At 34.5% G+C, this 22120-nt stretch overlaps 3 protein-coding genes across 8 annotated transcripts in view; 2 read left to right on the top strand and 1 right to left on the bottom strand.

Annotated features, from left to right (window-relative positions):
* The first annotated feature begins 1289 nt into the window (after positions 1-1289).
* Positions 1290-6329, top strand: LOC141391982 (uncharacterized). The gene is made up of 3 exons (XM_073964806.1): positions 1290-1493; positions 2812-3419; positions 6200-6329. Exons 1-3 carry the CDS (start codon positions 1326-1328, stop codon positions 6276-6278), a joined length of 855 nt encoding a protein of 284 aa, XP_073820907.1. The 5' UTR covers positions 1290-1325; the 3' UTR covers positions 6279-6329.
* The window catches only part of Nin (blastoderm-specific gene 25D), a 115393-nt gene continuing 99547 nt past the window's right edge, over positions 6275-22120 (bottom strand). For 2 of the 6 annotated variants that reach the window (XM_073964767.1, XM_073964763.1), the window contains 7 exons: positions 21559-22026; positions 20663-20758; positions 19836-20209; positions 18273-19729; positions 12909-13335; positions 8715-8826; positions 6275-8648 (listed from right to left, as the gene is read on the bottom strand). In XM_073964767.1, coding sequence (XP_073820868.1) covers positions 8401-8648; positions 8715-8826; positions 12909-13335; positions 18273-19729; positions 19836-20209; positions 20663-20758; positions 21559-22026 — 3182 coding nt within the window. In that variant the 3' untranslated portion in view covers positions 6275-8400. The remainder of the gene's footprint in view (positions 8649-8714; positions 8827-12908; positions 13336-18272; positions 19730-19835; positions 20210-20662; positions 20759-21558; positions 22027-22120) is intronic. The other 4 variants (XM_073964768.1, XM_073964765.1, XM_073964764.1 and 1 more) reach the window with 3 other exon arrangements.
* On the top strand, positions 9744-10119 carry LOC141391983 (large ribosomal subunit protein P1-like; the record flags this gene model as incomplete). The annotated part of the gene is given in 1 exon segment (XM_073964807.1): positions 9744-10119. A coding segment is annotated over 1 exon segment (327 nt), but the record flags the coding sequence as incomplete, so codon positions are not given.

Raw genomic sequence — 22120 nt, forward strand, 5'->3', positions numbered from 1 at the left:
TTTTGGATATCGTCGTTATAACCGATATGACGTTATAAACGACGACGTTATAAGCGATTTCGACTGTATTTACCAAGCTTATGGTAAGTTTACATTTACGAAATCCACTCGATTTCAACTGTCAATTCCATAGCTCAAACGTCAAATGAATTCTCATCTGGATTTCATTTGACGTTAAACCTATGGATTTGACAGTTGAAATCGAGTGGATTTAAACCAAGCATTAATCTTCGTCTATAACATCCTAATATGATCAGACTTAACCACCCGTGAAACGTAGCATAATGGTTGTATTTGTGGGACTTCGGTAGACTCCTAATTTTTCAATGTATCGCTTAGGTCATTTCAGCTCAACTCGTAAGAGAATTATTAAAAATGATTCCTATATGCACTTTGTAATCAAAATAGAAATTAACTGAATTAAATGGCCTGTTCCTTTACTTTTAAAAATTGTAAAACCAGCAAAAGTAGTAAAAGTTGTAAACTGCTCCCATATGAATTGCATGGTGTAAGAAGTAAAGGAACGCTTTTCGAGTAAAAAGCGGTAAAACTTGAAGATTCTTGCACGTAAAGGAACAGAGCTAAAGTGTATAAAATGTTACCCATGGTTTCCTAACATGTTACCCATGGTTTCCTAACATGAATAAATTACCCATCAAAATGAAATATTCTCATCTCTATCATATAAGGCAAATAAAATTTAAAGTCTCTTTTTACAATTCTAGCAAAACTTGCTAGACTCGGATGGTATAATCAGATGGTAGGGAGTAGGGGTACAAAATATCAATGGGAAGTACATGAGAAGCAGTTTTACGGATATTTAGTTTCACTACAAATTAATACAGTTTCTAATAAGAAATGCAAACATCTTCCCTATGTTACACAAAGCTAAGCATTCCCTATAAATATTGATATTTGCTCTTCACACATATCCCCTTGAACACAAACAAGAAGTCAAGGAAAATAAACATTGCCTTTAAATAACTGAAAATTGTTAAGAATGCAAGATCACAGAATTCATTGACCATCTTCAAAAACATACATGTATGTATGTACGAGTATGTTTGTTTTTTAGTTTAGGTTTAAAAGCCGGTATTGTATTGATGGCATTTTTCAAGTTATTCACGCAGAATCCCTGAAAACATTCCCTTTCGTAGCTAAATAGAGTAGAACATAAGTTCAGTCTCATTTTCGTTGTTGAAAACGCAACTTGCACCTGTTTTAGAACGGCATTGATTTTTTTCGTGATTTCAATCAGAACGACAGGAATGCAATCTTCAATAAAACTGGTTAAACATTCTGCAGTGTTGTTGTTTGCGCTGTTCATGACAATAACATCTTTCTCTGGGGTTCAAATGAACACAGATGCAGATGGATCTCATGAAGAAAATGCTCGTATTGTCTACGATCAACGTCAATCAGGCAAATACAATATACACGTCGTGATTAAGGATGTCGCTATTATTGAAATGGGTCAAAATGATTTTCAAGATGTATGTGAATAATTATTAAAATCCATAAACATTTCGATTTTAAAGTGTTGGAAACTTGACTTACAGTGATATAATATAAAGCCTGTTTGTGGATATGAAAATTAAAACGAAGGTCTACCAAATCCCTCTATCTTCTTTTGCTTTGGAAGAACGGAAAGGCTATAAAATATTTAAATACGGTTCCTTTTAAATAAAATTCAAAGTTTTCGTCTATTTAGCTCAAGTTTATTAAAATAAAATTGTAATTAAAACAGGAATTTCAATTCAATTTTATTTAACTTGTAATTCAAAGCCAATCAGCCCATCAGTGTAAGTCCCAATTTACATTGGGCGAGTTTACTTGCGGCAATTGTCATTTTGTAGGAGAGAGAGGTGAGGTATATGGTAACCCTTTGCCTCTCAACACCCTCTCTCACCCACAAACTGACAATTGCCGCAAGTAAACTCGCCTAATGTAAATTGGGACTAAATTTCAAAATTCATAAGAATTGCTTAACCAAATAAAAGGAAAGGGGAGTACACACTATCATTCAAAACTGACAGTCAACGTACTTTTAGGACAATTTTCCTGCAAGTAACAACTTTTATTTAGCTAAAAACGTTTGAAATACAATATATACGGTATAATTTAGAGATTACAAAAGAAATTTGTCAGTTAGTCTTTGATATTCACGAAATAGACCTCGATGACAGTCAGTTTTGCTTGTCAGTGTGTACTATACTTAATGCTCTGTTCCAGAACCTGCAAGAAGCTACTATTTTTTACTACGATAGCATTTTTTCCTTTATTTGGTTCGGAAAAAATAGTAAAAATTAGTAGATTCTTGCAGTTCTGGAACAGACCATAAGAAACTAAAACTAATATATAAAAAATGCATACCAATAATATATACAGATTTAATTTGAAACTACTCTAAAAAAATTCAATAAATTTGCAGCATTCAAATCCTACACGACATAACGTTAAATAAAATAAAAGAAATATATGAATTATGATCGTCGTTAGATAATTGTAGCGGGATAACATGGATAAACATCCTTACTCTCTCCCTAAACTCCACTCAAACTTTTGTTCCCACATTTATTTAATGTAGAATTTAGAAATTAGTGATTTAGTTTTAATGTGAAATTTGTTATTATACTATGCCTGTTCCAGAACCTGCAAGAAGCTACTACTTTTTACTACAATAACAATTCTTCCTCTATGATATCGAAAAATTAGTAGTAAAAATTAGTAGATTCTTGCAGTTCTGGACAGACCATTTATTAAAGTATCCTTCAATCAATAACATGTATTAAATTTTCATTTTATTTACAGAACACCTATAATGAAGATGATTATTATTATGATGAGAATGATTTGACTGTTAAGCCAATAACTCTCAATCCACAAACAACCTCAATTGCACCACAACTGACGACGACAACAGTCAAAACTATAAAGGACAACAATGCCACTACACCAAGCAAAGACCAGCAACATAAAAATTCTACACCATCAAATAATGAAGCAGCAAATATCATCAGTCTTTCCGATCAACGTCTGGGAGTAGAAGATGAGACCACCTTAAATTCCAACATTATATGGAATACTTTGACCTCATTGATAACAGGAAAACCAACCATGACAGGTGATGCACCTACCACTACAAAGCCATCGACAATTGAATCAGCGCCTGCATCTAATATTGAGGTAAAGCCTCGATGTAAAATTGAACCAATTTTTGCAAACGAAGATTATGCTAAATTTAGAGATGATGCAATACCGTTGAGAAATTCGAAAATATATAAATTGAAAATTCATCGATCCCATCAACCACTACCCCCTACATCAAAGAAGTTACAAGCAAGACGTTGTCGTTCCAATCAATCGAGAAATGTCAATGGCAACTGCGGCAATAAAAGATCGACTTCCGGATCACTATTGTAAGAAATACTTCCAAAACCTTAGGGTTATAACTTTTTGCAATTTTTCTCAATATATAAAAATTTACACAGCATATCCGTTTACACCTTTTTAATATGTAATTCGAAACATTTTAATTATAATTCGTAACATTTCATTTGTAATTCGAAAATTCTATTTGTAATTCGTAACATTCCATTTGTAATTCGAATTATTCTATTTGAAATTCGAATCATTCCATTTGTAATTCGAATTATTCCATTTGAAATTCGAATTATTCAATTTGTATTTCGAATTATTTTATTTGTAATTCGAATTATTCCATTTGTAATTCGAATTATTTTATTTGAAATTACAAAGGAAATCATTCGAATTACAAATGGAATAATTCGAATTACAAATGGAATAGTTCGAATTTCAAATGGAATAATTCGAATTATAAATTGAATAATTCGAATTACAAATGGAATAGTTCGAATTTCAAATGGAATAATTCGAATTATAAATGGAATGATTCGAAATACATATGGAATAATTCAAATTTCAAATCGAATAATTCGAATTTCAAGTGGAATAATTCGAATTACAAATGAAATGTTACGAATTACAAATAGAATTCTCGAATTACAATTACAAATGTGTAGACCATGAAGAAACTATTTTAATTTGTTTCTCTATAGTGAACAAGTAAAAAAGTGTCAGTCGGCTTTGCCGACAGAAGTATACCCTCAGCCAATATGAATTAAAACTTTCATCTACGGACAGATAGAATGTATTTAGCGTCTCTTTAGAATTTTTCAACATTTGAACTTGCCGACAAAAATGTGGATTATGAATTAACACAAATGTTGAACTTTTGTGAGTGAGGTACCCTTGGTAGGACCAATTTGGAAGTTAAACTAAATTTTGACAAAATATTAGGAGATCCAAAGTTTGGACCAAATTGGTGATATCGTCCAAACATTTTAGTGACATTTTTTAAATATTGGGGAGGAGTACCGGAAGTTGGGGACCGGTATTGCCCCATGAAATTAAGTTTGGATAAAATATGACGAAGACCATATGTTGCACCAAATCGGTAGAACAGTTCGAGAGTCACATATGGTGACATAGGGCTTTTTACACCCTGCTCCTAAAAAAAATTTTACCGTCGTAATGGAGGTAGCTAATGCAAATCGCAAATCGTGATTCGAGAGCAGGTCTTAAAGTGAACTTATCCGAAATTTTGTGTGGGACGTACCCAAAGGAGTGTACAAATATAGTCCATATTCGAACCTGATCAATATCAGGTAGATATATTAGGATGGATTACATCAGTCACTCCATTCAAGAGTTATCGTGCGCATATTTTTTTCGAAGATTTTTGAATTTTTGTGAGGGAGGTACCTGAAGGAGTGGACCGACATGGTTTATCTTCGAACTTAAACTATGTTTGGACAAAATATTACGAAGGCCAAGTTTTGGACCAAATTTGCAGATCCGTTCGAGATTTATCTTGCGCTCCAACCACTACACACGGTGTCATAGGGGTTTTTTGCACCTTTCAGGCTATTTTCTAAGGAAGTATGGACTTGCCCCTTATGAAACTTGTACCATCGTATAAGGGACAGCGAATACAAGTTGCTACAATAAAAATCAAAGCGATTCGAGAGCAGGTTCTAAACTGAACTTTTCCGAAATTTTGTGTGAGAGGTACCCGAAGGAGTGGACCGATTGAGTCCATATTGGAACCTCATCTAAGTTTGGTAGAAATTTCACGATGTGTAAAGTATGGACCATATCGGTTACTCGCTTTAAGAGTTATCGTGCGCACAAATTTTCCGAACATTTGTGGGGGAGGTACCGGAAGGACTGGACCGATATAACCCATCTTCGAACTTAAACTAAGTTTGGGCAAAATATTACGAAAGCCAAATTTTGAACCGAATCGGTGCTCCGTTATCGTGCGCACCAGCCAGCGGGACAGTCGGACGGACATGGCTAAATCAACTCCAAATTGTCTGAAACACATTTCGTCCAAACATACTTGGGGTCTAAAACCATTATTTCGATTAGGCACATTTTGCCCGTATGAAAGTGTATATACCCTCGTTAGCATAAATGCTGAGGGTATAAACATGTCCGTACTGAAAGTGTTGCACAAAAATTCAAGTTTTAAATTCAAAAATAGGAGTCTTTCCAGTTGGGCTTACGTTTACACACGTGGCTTAAAGGGACTAATCTGCCATGAAATAACTTTACTAAAAACTCTCCGATTTTGTTGCATTTTTTTATAGATCGGTATAAATGCGCTCTTTACGGAAGACATATTTTTTGGGGGACAGAGTCGGTTACCATGTTACTTTAGCCGGTTCCCCTGAATATGTGAATACACCCCTTATACGGTTTGTATAATTCGAGTGCTATCGTGAGCTCCAGGTAGAAAAGACTGTGCGAATTTTTTTATGGAAACAGTTTTTCATTATCGGGAGACAAACTTCTTCACATAAAGCGGAGTACACCCGATCAGTTTTGACTGTCAGTTTTGCTCAAATAATCGGTTGCTTGTCAGTGCTTGCCAGTGTGGCCGTTCACTTTTGTCGGTCATCAGGCAACCAGAAAATATTTTGTAATTGCTGGACGGTTGGACAGTTATCGATAATTCCGAAAATCGATAGTCAAGACTGATCGTGTGTACCCCGCTAAATACGGTGGTGATATTCCACACACAAAAAAAGTTATAACACTACCTAATTTACGTACATGTTTCTTGATATTTCATGTTTTTTCTTTTTATTTCATTTTACTTTGTTTCGTGAAGACATCGCCTCTTTAGCATGTTGGTAACCTTACCTGTGGTACGTGGAGAACAACAACGACAACAGCATAATGATGATTGAATTCAAATAATATAATATTTAATTGTAACTCTCTTCATTTTTAATTTCAATACCTTTAATAAACTATAACTATTACAATAAACATTTCTTAGTTTCGTATTTGTTGGTTTGAATAAAGTTTGAAAGGGTTTCGTATTTCGTCTGTTTTGGTTGTAGTTTATTATTTTCTTTTATGCTAAAATTTAAGTCAACATTTAATAAATTTAAATTTAATTTATTTATCTTCTTATCTTTATTGATTAACAATAAAATAATAAACTTAAAAGCAAACATTTTACAGGGTTTGGGTTTTCAATAAAAATAAAAAAACATAATTTAGTTTTGTTATAACTTAAAATGTTGTGTTAATGGAGGGCAGGGGCTAGAATAACATTTACAAATTTTAAATAAAAAATATTAATACTTTCTTTTTTTTATAATTAGGATATGTACAAGATCCAATGAGTTAAAAATAACTTCAATCAAGATTTAAAAAAAATGTAAAACAATCACCAATTGTGGGAATATTGATAACAACAATATTCCATTTCAGTTTTATAGACTACAATTAGAAGAGCTAAAAAGTAGTTAGGAGTTTTGTAAACTCTTTCATCATAATTGCCAAGAAAATGCAATTAACAGATAATTATATGACTCAAGTCATCGTAGGAGGAATCAAATAGTTTTTTAGAGAGAATTAAGGATAGGATAAATTAGTTGGGAATTCAAATAATATCATCAGTTTAATACTAATACTGTACTCTGGAAATATTGGAATAATGTTAAGATATGAATAAAAAGGTTGTCATTTTCATAAAATTTTGATAATACTTAACAAAATTACAATTTTACTTTAACACAGTATTCTACATCCATTAAGATCGGATTATGGCCATAAATCCGTAAGCAAAAAGTCATACATTACATTGAACGTTTGCAAAAGTAATTAGAACACTATACAGATTTTTAAGAAATAAAACGGCGCTTCAAGTCGACATTATAATGATTAAATTTGTCTGGATAGATTTTTAAATATGCCTCGGTTGACACCTTTTCTCTAGACATTCTAAATATAACTAGAATATTAGCGCAATGATATTGACGATTGATACATAAAAACGTTTCGGCCATAACCCAATCTATTTTTGAAGAAAATTTTGTATACTGTGTTGTTGATTTTAATTAAAAAATTAATTTTAAGTTAGAAATAAAATAGTTGTAAAGTAAAGTTTAAGGTTGTAAAAATTTAAAATATATTGAGCATTCATCTATATATAAAAATGATGATATTATTTTTTTCTGAGGAGAAATAATACACCATGTGATGTACTAGAAAACATAAAAAAATCAATGAGCAAAAGCTGTAAATAATTCAGTTCAACAATTTCTTAGAAAAAAAAAACACACAAAAATACAATCAAATATTTTGCAAACTTAATTCACTAATTTTACTATATTTAAATAAATATAGTTATACAACTATTGAGTTTTAACTATAACAGAAAAAATTGCGCCAAATAAAATTTGTTCTAAGGTTCCTAATTGTATGTTTTTGTTTGTATATGTATTGTGCGCATATTTAAAGTATTAACCTTTTCTTAAAATTCTTGGGATTTTAAAGAGATTTCTTTCTATTGTTTCTGGCTTTGTATTAATTGTCTTTTTGGTCTATTTCGTTGTAACCGAACATAAGTATTTTAAAATAAATTAAATATTTAGTTTTTGGGTAATATTAGTAAATAGTAGATGTAAGTAGTCTATTGGAAGGCTTTGTGGAAACGATTGCAGTGTTATAACATTTCTAACTTCATTTGTTATGGTAAAGTTTAAGTGTCTGTGTGAAAAATATTGCAATAGTCTCACTTTTTGTTAAATTGCGTAATTAAAAGTTAATAACTTGTTTTGGGTGGTGGTCGTTATGGTTGTTTTGGTTATTTCGTAAATAATTGTGACACACAATTTTCAACTAAACAGAAGTGTCGAATTGAGACTTACAACTCTCCAATCGATCACTTTGTAATCTTCCAAATATATCCATTGAAGTTGTAGATATTTGTTCTGGGAAATGTCCGACTTCTAACCGTAATGCTTAAGCTGTCTTTTTGTTTCGTTTTCTCTAAGGTTAAATCAACTTTTAACTGTTTTAAGGCATTCCTGGTAGTACTGAACAATTTTGTCTCTGTTGTGGCTGTTGCTGCAGCATACTTGCCCGCACCCTTTGTTGTTCCAATCTCTGCACCGATGCTGTTAAATGTGAATTTTCAACATACAAATCTTTGACCAGTATATCGGCCTTTTGCAAACGCTGGACTTGTTCAACAATTAAAGCCCCCTGAGCTTCTAAACGACCGTGTAAATCATTTAATTCAATTTGATGATTACGCCAAGATTCTAATAAATAAAAAAAAAATAATATGATATACACATGTAGGCAAACACACACATTTTCGAACTTACGTTGCATTATTGACTCTGTATACTGTTGTTGTTGTTTTATTACATTTTGTAAATGACGATTTTTCAATTCCAATTGATTGACCCTTTGTATTAATGAAGGATGCGCCGTTCTCTGTAAATGGGAAATTAAAAAAAAAAAAAATAATGGCGCTTCTGGTATCTGTCGATATTTGTAACACATATAAGATTTCCGGAGGTAGAGGCAGAATTTTAAATATGTACTTAAGAAAAAATACAAGTAAAAAAGTGTCAGTTGGCTTTGCCGACAGATATATACCCTCAGCAAATGTGAAGTGAAACTTTCATCCACAGACAGGATCGAATGTATTTAAAGCCTCTTCAGAATTTTGTGGCCCTTTTTGGACATTTGAACTTGCCGACAAAAATTAGGAATTAACTGCACTAAGACACAAATGTTGAACTTTTGAGGGGGAGGTACCCTTAGGGAGGACCGATATGGGCTATTTTAGAAGTTAAACTAAATTTTGACAAAAAATATTAGGAGATCCAAAGTTTGGACCAAATTGATTGCCACATTAAAGTGATATCGTCCTAGCATTTTAGTGATACTTTTAAATATTGGGATGAAGTACCGGATGTTGTGGACCGGTTTTGCCCCATGAAACTAAGTTTGGATATAATATGACGAAGACCAAATCGGCTGAACAGTTCGAGAGTTATCGTGCTCTCCAACCACTACAAACGGTGTCATAGGGTTTTTTGTACCTTTCAGGCCATTTTTTTCAGGAAGTATGGACTTGCCCCTGATGAATCTTATACCGTTATAAGGGGGGCAGTGAATGCAAGTTGCTGCAACAAAAATCAAAACAGTTCCTAAACTGAACCGATTAAGTCCATATTGGAACCTCATCTAAGTCTGGTAGAAATTTCACGATGTGCAATGTATGGACCAAATCGGTTGCTTCAATTAAGAGTTATCGCGCGCACAAATTTTCCGAACATTTCCGAACTTTTGTGGGGGAGGTTCAGGAAGGAGTGGACCGATATAACCCATCTTCGAACTTAAACTAAGCTGAACTCGCTTGCGTCTATGCTGCCCTTATCTTGGTCGATGATGATGTAGCCATCACTGGTGAAAAAATCTCCACCGTCTTGAAGGCTGCCAATGTTGAAGTTGAACCTTACTGGCCCGGTTTGTTCGCCAAGGCTTTGGAAGGTGTCAATGTTAAGGACTTGATCACCAACATTGGATCCGGTGCTGGTGCTGGCCCAGCTGCTGCTGCCGCTCCTGCTGGTGGTGCTGCCCCTGCTGCTGAAGCCAAGAAGGAAGAAAAGAAGAAGGAAGAAGAACCCGAAGAGTCCGATGACGATATGGGTTTCGCTCTCTTCGAATAAACTGGGACATTTCCTTGTTTGTTTCACGAGAGTTATCGTGCGCACCAGCCAGCCAGACAGACAGACGGACATGGCTAAATCGACTCCAAACTGTCTGAAACACATTTCGTCCAAACATACTTAGGGTCTAAAACCATTATTTCGATGAGGCACATTTTGCCCATATGAAAGTGAATATACCCTCGTTAGCATAAATGCTGAGGTATAAATATCAGCTACATTGGTTGTTTAATGTGGCTAAAACCTTGAAAATACCCAAAATCGGGGGATACCGTTCTATTGGAGCTATATCAAAACGTGGACCAATGTACAACATTTTTATCAGAAACGTTTTTTGGTCCATTGGGAACCCTCAATGTAAAATCTTCAAAATTCCGAAAATCGGGAGGTACCGTTATATGGGGTCTATATCAAAACGTGGACCTATGTCCATAATTTTTATCAGAAAAGTTTTTTGTAAAGTGAAAACCCGCATCTCAAAATTCAACCAATTTGTTTGATAAGTTTAGCTAAAATATTCAAAATACCGAAACATTAAGAAGTAACGTTACATTAGGGACTATCCCGACCTTCCAAATCTATTGCTCTCGACATTGTCAGTGAACTATAAGTATTTATACCAAAATTCATCTGCCAACGCCAACTCCTTTTATATTTGGCCGCCATTTATTTGAACTCGCGACATAGTGCAGCGTTTTTTTGAGGTTATGTGCCATTATCTCTACCATTATCTAACTACCCAGCAAACCAAATGTCTGATGTCCGACAAGTCTGAACAATTTCGGAAGCAAAGTCGTTCAGATTTCGTTACGATTTCTAAACGATTTTTCGGACAGGAAATAGTTCAGATTTTGTGCAGATTTCGTTCCGATTTCGGAACGAATGTCGGAAAAAAATTTCCTTTCCGAATTTCACAAGGATTTTCTTCAGATTTCGTTACGAAATCGGATCGAAATCGATCCGATGTCGCTCCGACATTTCGTTCCGAAATTATGTCAACCACTTCATACAACTTTCGTTAAGATATCGTTACGATTTCGGATCAGATTTCGAATGTATCGTCCGAATTTTGTTCCGATTTCGTTACGATGTCGGTACGATTGGTTTGCTGGGTATGGACTTGCCCTCGAAAAAAATTACAATGACGTAACAGGGCCCGCACAAACATCCTGTTACAAAAAATTTCATAACGATTCGTGAGGTGTCACTAAACTGCACTTATTTCAATTTTTGTGTGGGAGGTACCTGATGGAGTGGACCGATATAATTCATATTCGAACCTGATGTATGCCTAGAGGTAGTATTACCATACTCGTATGCAAAGTTTGGTTCAATTCGGTTACTCCCTTCGAGAGTTATCGTGCGCACAAGTTTTGCGACAATTTTTGAACATTTGTGGGGAAGGTACCTGAAGGAGTGGACCTATATAGTTTATCTTCGAATTTAAATTAAGTTTGGACAAAATATTTCGATACCCAAAATTTGAACCGAATCGAAGCCAGACAGACAGACGGACATTGCTAGATCTACTCAAAATTGTCTGAAACGGATATCGTACAAACATACTTGGGGTCTAAAACCATTATTTCGATGAGGCACATTTGTGGTCGTATCAAAGTGTATATACCCTCTTTAGCCTAAAGGCTGAGGGTATAGAAATAATGGTGCTTCTGTCAGTGGGTATTTGTAACACATATGTATACAATTTCCGAAGGTTGAGTGCTCTGGTAAATTGAGCTGGTAAATTGAGCTCACTTCCAAAACTTCAGTTGCTTTGCAAATATCTTAAATATTGTGTTTCATAACCCTTATACTTAACTACAGCCAAGCTACGAGTAAGTATTTCAAAATGTCTCATTTGCCCAATTTTTACGCAGTAAAAAAATGCATCATTTTTATTTCTGATGCATTCGCTGTTGTAGGAACAACGCATTAGTGTGCAACTGAAATATTTTGACGAAATCTAAAAATTGGAATGTATTGGTATGTTTCAGAAGTCAGCCTTGGTTAAAGGCTTTTGGAAGGTCACCCCAATATGTAAGCGACAATTTTATATGTGAATTAACTCGATATAGTTCGCAATGGACGGATCTATCGATCTTTATGTTGAACCACCTATGCATAGGTAACATTCACAGGGTTTTCATAGGAAAGACCAGAATGTAGTAGATGGATCTGCGATATAACTCCCGCATATTATTGAAGGACATAATTTATTATTGAAGGACGCACTAATATCCGCTATATGGATAAAAAATTACCCTTAACACTTGCAAGATATTTGCTCATGACCAATTTGGCAAATGTTCTTTTCTTGTACATATATAAATTGTCCTTAAAGGGGTTTTAGACTCTTATGGGACACCAAAAAGCAATTTTTCATGATTTTTTAACTACCAAAATCAAAATTTCGATTATAACGAACAATAATATAGTTTTTCGCAAAAAAAAATTTGTTAAAAATCTCTCCGCACATGGTACAATAAGAAGGTAGCATTATCAGCCCAGCTGAAGCCCAGCTGGTGGTAACATATTGTGTCAATTGCATTGAATTTATGTCAAATTTTGACATCTTATGTTACCAAAAACGGCAGTTGCTGCTACCTTCTTATTGTATCATGTCTCCGCATCGCTTTCAAAAATGTCATTTCGAGTGTTTAACATTTCTATGTTACACACAAAACAAAACATCATTTTGTTCCCTTCCAACACTCATATCTCAGCCAATTTCTGTTCTGTCTTGCTTCGATTGTCATTTTTTCGATTTTTTGAATTTTGCAAGTAGCTATAACCCCTTTAATTTACTATAAGAATGAAAAATACATTTTTTATACTTACCGCATATGCTTTCTCTAGTACTGGCTTAGCTTCTTGCAATTGTTGCAATTCCATTATCAAGCCATCCCTTTGCAATGACAAATCCTTGATTTGCTCCTTCAGTGAAAGTTCAAAGAATTTCAGACGTTTTAGTTCTTCTTTCATAACACTCGGTGTTGGACTAGTTGAACTATTCTTTGTGCTGGCATTAGACTTGGTGGCCAATTGACTGTTATTACGCTGCTGTAGACTATGATTCGAATGTATACTGTGCGTTTCGAAACTTTTACCCGATGCCGTTGATGAAGTTTCACAATCGGCTACGTCTCCTGTTTCGGAAGGTACAGTATTTTGCGATTGTGTTTGACTGGGTTTTTCTATCGGCGATTGCAATGATGTCTGTGGCGGTGTGCTGAAAATTGTAGTTTCCGAAGTTGTTAAATTTAGACTAAAAATAAAACAAAAGAAAAGAAAAAATGCAAACAACACAACAATTGTTTGTTAGTTCCGTGTGTTATTTCTTGAGTAGCAGAAGTATGTTTTTTTGTGAATGTACATTAAACGTGGAAATGTCTATCGATTGTTTCTTTTGGAAATTAGAGTTTTACATTCTATTCTAATCTTTCCCAGAACCATATTAAATCGAAAAAGTATTACATTTTAAAAATAATATTTGCAACCAACACCCCCAAGGGACAAGAGAAGAATTATTTTATAATAAGGTGTACTACTACCTGACTATATATTTAGTTTATAAACATGGAATTGTAATAAAAATTAAGTTGAGAATTTTATTCACCCTTGTGCTGTCTTCTATGTACCACGGGTGCCAAGATAGTAACTAAACGATTGACAAATAATAAGAGGTAGAAGGTGATGGGTTACCAATGGAACCCAACAAACCAAATACATTCACGTGATTTCCTATGTCTGAGTTTGTATCCCTGCGAAATTAAAACGTATAAACTGGATAATCCGTTCCATTTCAATAGCACATTTCAAATAGCACATTTTCAATTCTTGTTTTGTACACTTGTGAAGTATCTTTCAACAAAAAGTGTCGATATAATGGGACTTATATATTTTTATAATATTCTTTCAATAATCCCAAAATTTGTACGGTTTGAAGTGTTTCACCGAAATAACACATTCTTTAATTAATGGAGCGGAGTGTATCAGCTATAAAAAACTCATTCTCAGTAGCAAAAAAGGTTTCAGAAGAGATGACAATGTACATATTAAAACAACAGAAAGAATCAGGTATGTGATGGAAACTGATTCAACTCGATTTTTTATAAATCGAAATTGTATATTTCGAACTTTGGTATTTTATTGAAAGTGCAATTTGATTTGAAAGGTCCACATTCAATAAAATTGCTAAAAGCTAAAAAACATGTAGGCCAATTTAAAACTTGATCTATATTTGATAGAAATATCACTTATGTGCTTGGTTTAATTTAAATGAACTACTCCATTCATGCTCATCAACTATATTAGTTGGTGGTAGCATAGACTCCCCCTAAAAATATTTATCTCCATTATCAGGAACCAAATTTAGAAGCGATTAGAGAAAGGTCCGACTTTCACGTACTTGAATAATTTTGGACATTTCTAGGAGGTATCAGAAGGTATATTCGATCTTTGGACTAATATATGTTTGGAATTTTACAAATTAACTTGGACTATATCGGTTACTAATTTGAAAATATGTAGTGCGCACTAAGAAAGTATCAATCAGCTGTAGAGTTCCACCAAATATGGAACTATTTAGTTCATTGCGCAGTTTCAATGGCCCACATCGTTTGTATGAACAAACTGCATATACGTTGTCAGCCTATGGAAAAGAAGCAAACACAATAATTACACCGTATATAAAATATATTGATTTTGTATCACAAGTTTGCTCCAAAATACTGGGAATCTGTAGATACTGTAATGTGGAAAGAAAGAAAACTTCTGATTCATAGAGAACTCGAAATATTAAATTACGGTAAACTAAGTTGAGAAGAAAATTTTGAGTTACTTTGCGCAGTAGACATTTTACTATTTGCCGACAGGGTTTTTCGAAGCTTTTGGGCCACTATCTCAGGAAGTATGGACTTACCCATGAAAAAATGTTATAGGAACCGAGAAAACAACCTTTGGCAAAAAAAATTCAAATAGATCCGAGAGGTATACTCAAAGTGAAGGACGGGACAAAATTTGGTTCGAATCGGTTGATCCATTCGAGAGTTATTATTACAGCCAGACGGACAGAAGGGCGGACATGGCTAAATCAACTCCAAATTGTCTGAAACGGATCTCGTCAAAGCACACTTGGGGTCTAAAACTATTATTGTGATGAGGCACATTTTTGGTCGGTATATACACAATATACCCTCTTTAGCATAAAGACTGTGGGTATGAAAAAAATTATTATGTACTAATTACGATCACAAGGACTATTTGCTCCAACAAATTCAAAATTATACGCAAAATGTTATAAAAATGCATTGCGACGATATTCTTAGAAATTAAAAACCAGTAAGGAAAGAATCATAGTCGGGCGGGGCCGACTACATGATACCCTACACCACTGTGAATATGTAAAATATAGGAGATATATGTAAATCAATTTGAACTGAGTTCTATATAATATAGTACACTTATTACTGGACAAAATTGCGTCACACATTCCAAAGTTCATCAAAATTGGCAGATATAGGGTGTTTGGTGCAGCAAAAACGTGAAATCGGGCGAAAATATATATGGGAGCTATATTCAAATCTGAACCGATTTCGATTTTATTTGGCACATTTATTTTTAGACCGAATTCAGTCACAAAAACCAAATTTCATCAAATTCGGTCGTATATAGCCTGTTTGGTGCAGCAAATACGTCAAATCGGCCGAAAATAGATATGGGAGCTATATTCAAATCTGAACCGATTTCGATTTTATTTGGCACATTTATCTATAGACCGAATTCAGTCACACAATCCAAATTTAATCAAATTCGGCCGTATATAGCGTGTTTGGTGCATCAAATACCTCAAATCGGCCGAAAACATATATGGGAGCTATATCCAAATCTGAACCGATTTCGATATAATTTGGTACATTTATTTACAGACCTAATTCCGTCATTAATTCCAAATTTCATCAAAATTGGACAGATGTAGCGTATTTGGTGCATCAAATACCTCAAATCGGACGAAAATATATATGGGAGCTATATCCAAATCTGAACCGATTTCCACCAAAAGCAATAGCGTTATTCCTACGGCTAAAAAAATGATCTTGCCCAATTTTCAGCCAAATCTGACAACAAATGCGACCTGTACCTTGCGGACGGACGGACATGCATAAATCGACTCAGAAAGTGATTCTATGCATATCCCTAGAAGGAACTATGGGTCTATCTCTTTTCCTTATGCATGTTACATAAAAATGCACTAACACATAATACCCCCTACCACAGTGTGGTGTAGGGTATAAAAATTAGACCGATGTAGTCCATCTACGAACTTGATGTATTATTGGCTGAAATATTACTATATGCTAAGTTTGACACCAGCCTCTACACTTGGTGACCTTAGGAGTTTTTACAGCTTTCTGGCCATTTTCTCCGGAAGTATGAACTTGCCCCTGAACAATCGTAATAGGGGTCGCGAGGGCAACCGGCTGAAAAAAATGAAAACGATTTCAGAGCTGGTCTTAAACTGCCATTTCGGGATTTTTTTAGTTTTGTGTGAAAGTTACCCGAAGAAGTGGACCGATGTAGTTCATATTCGGACCTGATCTTTGTGTGGAATAAATATTACAATGAGCAAAGGTTGGACCAAATCGGTTTCTCCGTTATCGTTCGCACAATTTTAGAGGAATTGTTTGAACTTTTGTGGTCATTTACAGGAAAAAGTGTACCGATAGGGTCAATCTTCGAAACTAAGCTACATTTGGTGAAAATATTAGGATGTACAAAAATTTGACCCAATCGGGTACTCTGTTTGCGATTTTGGTTTCGCAACGCACAGACGGACAGGGTTAAATCGACTCAAAATGGGACCTAAAACTCTTATTTCAATGTTTTATCGTTACCTCAAACACTGAGAGTAAAAAAATGCTTCCAGCATTAAGACCGAGAAAATTGAAAACTATGGTACAAAAATAAGCATGCCGCCTGAATGACCGGGTTCGATGATTGAGCCAGACAGCTATCAAAATACGAAATTATATCAACAAAGATTTGTAATGATGTTGAACACAGCGTTTCCATATTTCGGCTAACTTGGTGTAAACGCATTTTTAAGACCTACAAATACTTCAAATCAACAAAAAGACCTTTTAATTTCAAAATATCTAATAAATATATTGATTTTGATTATATATGGTATACAAAATGTATGTAAAGTATTGTTATCTCTGTATTATAAAAATAAACATAACTAACACCATTATCTCTATTCGGTATTAAAAATGGGATTGCTAGCGAAGGAACCATTTAAGACATAAAAGTACAAACAATGGGCTTGGTTTATTTTTAGTTTTCCATTTTAAAAAATCTACATTTAACTAATTTTCAATTTAAAATTCTGTCATTGTTTATCAGACCGACATATTTTCCTCAACTGCCGCCTAAAGCGAATCAATTAATTGTACATCACAAGAAAACAGGCACAAATGACAATCATATATTCTTAATATGGTGCGACTGTGCCATATTTTATGAAATTTTCAATACCCAAGAAATATAACGACGATTTACAAACACGACCATGCAAAAACGCTCATGCCAAAACAAAAACAATAAAAATAATAAAACAAAAAAATAACAATATAAGTCAGCACATTCAAATGATATACACACATTTTATTTAAAATAAATAAATACCTATTAAATATAGTCAATTTTAAATTATGTCTAAAATAAAATTAAATAAATGCATTATGGGAGGGGGTTATTTAATTAAATAAGGTTACTTAGATTTTAGTTGCCAATTTTCTTTTCTCTATGAGATCCCTCATTGAACTTTTAGTTCACTTTTTATGTATATTTACAAAGGATAAGCAAAGGCAATTGCAATCTATGGATTATAGGTGGGTTAAAACTGTTATGAAGTTGTTATGTGGGGGCTATGGACACGCGGGTGATGGAAGTAGTAGGGTTAGGTATTAAATGTTTCCGATAAGCCGATTAAAAAAACGTTTTGGAAGTTGCACTTGCAATTGGTGGGATTTCAAAGGAAATGAGCAGCTAAAAATTGAGTGGTGATTTTAAAAAAATAATTAAATATTTAAAACAAATAATAAAAAATGTTATAGAAAATTAAAATTTTCTTAAATAAAAATAATTTTAGAAGTTAAGGAGTATGTTTGTGCATTCGTACTGCCTTGTTAAAGTACTCACCGTACTGCGTTATTGCTCAAAGGCGCTACCGGCATAAGGGTTGGTATATTATTATCCATAGATTGTTGACAATTTTTCGAGGGTTCCTGTATGGTGCTTTGGTGCCACAGATAGCTAATGGGTGAGCTGGCGGGGCTACATGATTCAGCCAAATTCATGGCATTACCTGCAGCACTTTCTGGTTTCAGTTCATAGGCACCGGTCAAAATTTCCACACTCTCACCCAAGCGCAAGCGAAGATCTTCGATTTCATTTTGTAGCATTTCGATTTCTTGAGATTTTTCTTCAAACATTTTACGTGCATTCTCACGAATCTCTTCTGCTTCAGCTTCTAAATCAGCATATTGCTGCTCCAGCATATCTTTTTCTTCGATGGGAGAAAGTCGGCCATCCTTACTGAATTGTTCCTCATATTCACGAACCTTTTCCATCAGTTCAGTGAATTTCTTGTCACTTTCCTGTTGTTCTTCTTCGTAAATTTGACGCTCCTTCTCGAATAGAGCTCTTTCTTCCGTCAATTTAGCTTGCCAATAATCTTCACAATCTTCATAGGCCTTTTGCATTTGTTCCAAACTAGCTTCCAATTCACGGCAACGTTCTTCAGGTGTGGGCGAAGAAGATGAATCTGTCGTAGCATCCGTAGTAACCTGCTGGGAAACTGTTTCTTTCGCCAACTTCAGTTCCTCCTCCAAGTCTTTAATGCGTTTACGTAGAGCTTCAATTTCTTCGTTGGCCTGTTTCATCGTCTTTGTTTGTTGTGAATTTTGCAATTCGGAATTTAAAGCCATCCATTCACCACTGGTATCACTGTTTTCACTGCCAGTGTGGGTTTCATCATTTGTGCATTTTCTTAATTTACCCAAACGAGGACTCTCTTCGATTAGCCTTGTTTTCGTTGGTGAATCGCCACGACGTTTTGTAGCAGTATTACCAGAATTTGTGTCACTTTCTTCTTGGTTGGAGGCAGGAGCTTCTTCTGGGGAGGACACTGACTTTTTGCTCTTGATTTTCATTTTATTCAGTTCATGATGTAATGATTCAACTTCGGCCATAAGTTCGTCGTTCTTATCACGTAAGTTACAGTTCTCTAGCTGTAATTTTGAAATTTTGTCTACTAACGTTAAAACTTCTTCATCTGCCATACTCTTGTCTTGTGAGTCACGATATTGGCCAGCATGTTTCTTTTCATCCATATCGGTTAGTTCGCGTTGCAGTTCGATGTTCTTCTCCAGTAATTCTGTAATTTGTTTTTGCATTTTATGCTGCTCTGATTCCAAATCTTCGTTCTCTTTGCGAACTAATTCCAATTCTGTTTTGAGGCGTATTTCGTCCTGTTCAAAGGTTTTTATTCGAGCCTCTAAACGTGAATTGAGATTACTCCAATTTTCTCGGTCACTAGCCAATCGTGCTGTTAGATCTCTAACCACGCCTGCATGTTTTTGCTCCAAAAGACGTATCTGGAAAGGAATTAGACATTGCAGTTAATTATGTTATCTTCTTAAATTTGTAGGCAGGTTTTTTTTTGTTATTTTTCTCTTTTTTTTCATCTGATAAAATACTTACTTCTTTTTTGGTAGCATCCTCCAGAGAGGCATGTCTTTCGTCGATTTCTACCGCCAATAAAGCAATGCGTCTGTTGGCATCCTTGTTATCCGATCTAAGTTTAGAATTCTCATCATGTAACTGCTTAGAAGTTTGTCTCAAATTAGTCAATTCCACCGATTGCAAGGCCAAACAGGCCTTCATCAATGCCTGCTGGTGTTCTTCATCCAAATTCGGTATTTCTTCCTCCATTACTTTGTTCAATTGGGCCAAATTTATTTCATCACTGTCAAATCCCAAGGCCAATAAAATTCCACGACCATTGGAAATGTTTGAACGTTCCCACAAATCCAAAATTGTATTGACTGGCAGAGTTTCCATTAAGCCGGGAGCATCTAAAGGAATAATTTTATAGTTAGAATAGAATAGGACAATTTTGATAATTTGTATATGAAAACCGAACCTTTATTACGGAATAGAATAAAGGATAGCAATATAACATCTACATGTCCACAGTTTTATTTTTCTTATAATTAGAAAATCAAAATTTCAAAAGAAACAAAGACAAACTGAAAATGATTTCTTTAAGGGTGTAGAAGAGTGGAAGTTAGAGAGAAAGATAGATATAGAATTGTGCTAGAACTGACTCTACAAAAAACACTAATTACAAGGTGCTTCTCATAGGATGTTTTATATACGTATATATTACTACAACTATTTGATTAGACCACTCTAGGAAGAGCGTGCAGTTTATACCACCAGCCGTTTTTAATGATTGTTTTGTATTTGGATTTTTTTTTTGTTTTTTTCTTTTTATCTTATTGGCATTAATTCAATTCAAAACAAACCTTTAGCCAAATGTCCGGTATTTAAATGAGCTTTGCTTAACTCCCATTCATAGGAACTCCAAACAGCGTGCATGGCAGATGAAAGATTTTTCAAACCTAAATTGTTTTACGTTTTTGTGGTGAATTTGAAAAGTGAAAGAAGTCAGAATTTATACTATCCAAATAATACACATATCAAATACAAATTTAAGCATTACTTGAAGAATAGCTAGGACACATTGATGTCTGGGACGACATCGCAGAGACGACTGACAGAACAACAATAGCTATACACAATCACGAAAAGCTAGTCGCAAGAAAATATATTCAACAACAGATTATGACAATGACATAGAGACAAACCAATTTTGTTGGAAAATTGGCCAATTTTAATGATTTTAGCTTGATTATTGGCTGCGCCGTTTGCTGGTGCATACATACTTTAGTTATTGCCGAAGAATAACAACATTTGCCGGAAGAAAAGAAGCTAAGAGTGTGCAGTCAATGTATGAATTCAATGAAAGCGTAATGAGGGCGACATACTCGGAGAAAGAAAAACACGTTTTGATGTGATGATATTGGAGCTATTCACTAATTTTAAAATAGGTTTTCTACATGTGAGTGGCAAAAAAATTCAAGGTAATGAAAACTTTTCTTTTCTAAATCTTTTTTCGAAAGTTGATGATAGGCATGTAATGAGTACTTTGAAAATTCCCTTCCTTTAAATTCATTTTAATGTCAATGATTGTTTATGATTGTTTCTATTTTCATCGGAAAGAAAATGTTATGGATAATGAGAACAAAAGCTCTAGAGAAAAATGATATTTGCTGATGTTAAAATAAAGCGCTGACATGTTAAGAAATCAAATAAAATAGAAAAGATAAAACGATCACAGCTTGTATCATATAATACTTACCAAGAGATTCAACGCTACTGCTTAGTGGTTTCTTTGCTAGCTGTATTAAAGAATCATTACCAATTTTTGTTTTATTTGTTGCACCCAATTTTGCCTTATTCTGGTTGAAGAGATTTCTTTGGGCTGGTAATGAAGCACAACGTTTCAATTTGGTTTCTGTGACGCCAACAGTTTGACGCCGCCTTGTGCCAGGAATATCGGTTTGTGATGTTGATCTTTGAACGGATGACTGTGTTACACAAGCACGATGTGTATTGGATGAGTCTTTTTCATCTGTCGAATCTTCTGAATCGGAAACACTGAGATCTCCGACCTTGGTATTATGTGGCCTAGAACGACGACCATATTTTTTCGTGCCCACAACCAATTTGGGTGAAACTTCACGATCAGAAGATTCCGGAGGACTATCTATAAATGTCTCTTCTGGATCCAACTGCTGCTGTTGTTCAGATATAACCAGTGATCTTTCTGCAAATAGAAAGAGTGAACAAGAAATTAATATGGAACATGGATGAATTATTTTATGTTTGCTTCTTACGTAAATATCTTGCCAAATCATCCA

The sequence above is a fragment of the Musca autumnalis genome, unplaced genomic scaffold (genome assembly GCF_047663935.1).
Source record: "Musca autumnalis isolate F117 unplaced genomic scaffold, ASM4766393v1 scaffold_2, whole genome shotgun sequence".
NCBI classification, from domain to species: Eukaryota; Metazoa; Arthropoda; class Insecta; order Diptera; family Muscidae; genus Musca; species Musca autumnalis.

Bases quoted from the DNA above. Each gene is read 5' to 3' on its own strand.
- LOC141391982 (XM_073964806.1), top strand. From the start codon at position 1,326: ATGACAATAACATCTTTCTCTGGGGTTCAAATGAACACAGATGCAGAT. The intron at 1,494-2,811 runs GTATGTGAATAA...TTTTATTTACAG, and splicing joins GTCAAAATGATTTTCAAGAT to AACACCTATAATGAAGATGA. The intron at 3,420-6,199 runs GTAAGAAATACT...TGTTTCGTGAAG, and splicing joins TCGACTTCCGGATCACTATT to ACATCGCCTCTTTAGCATGT.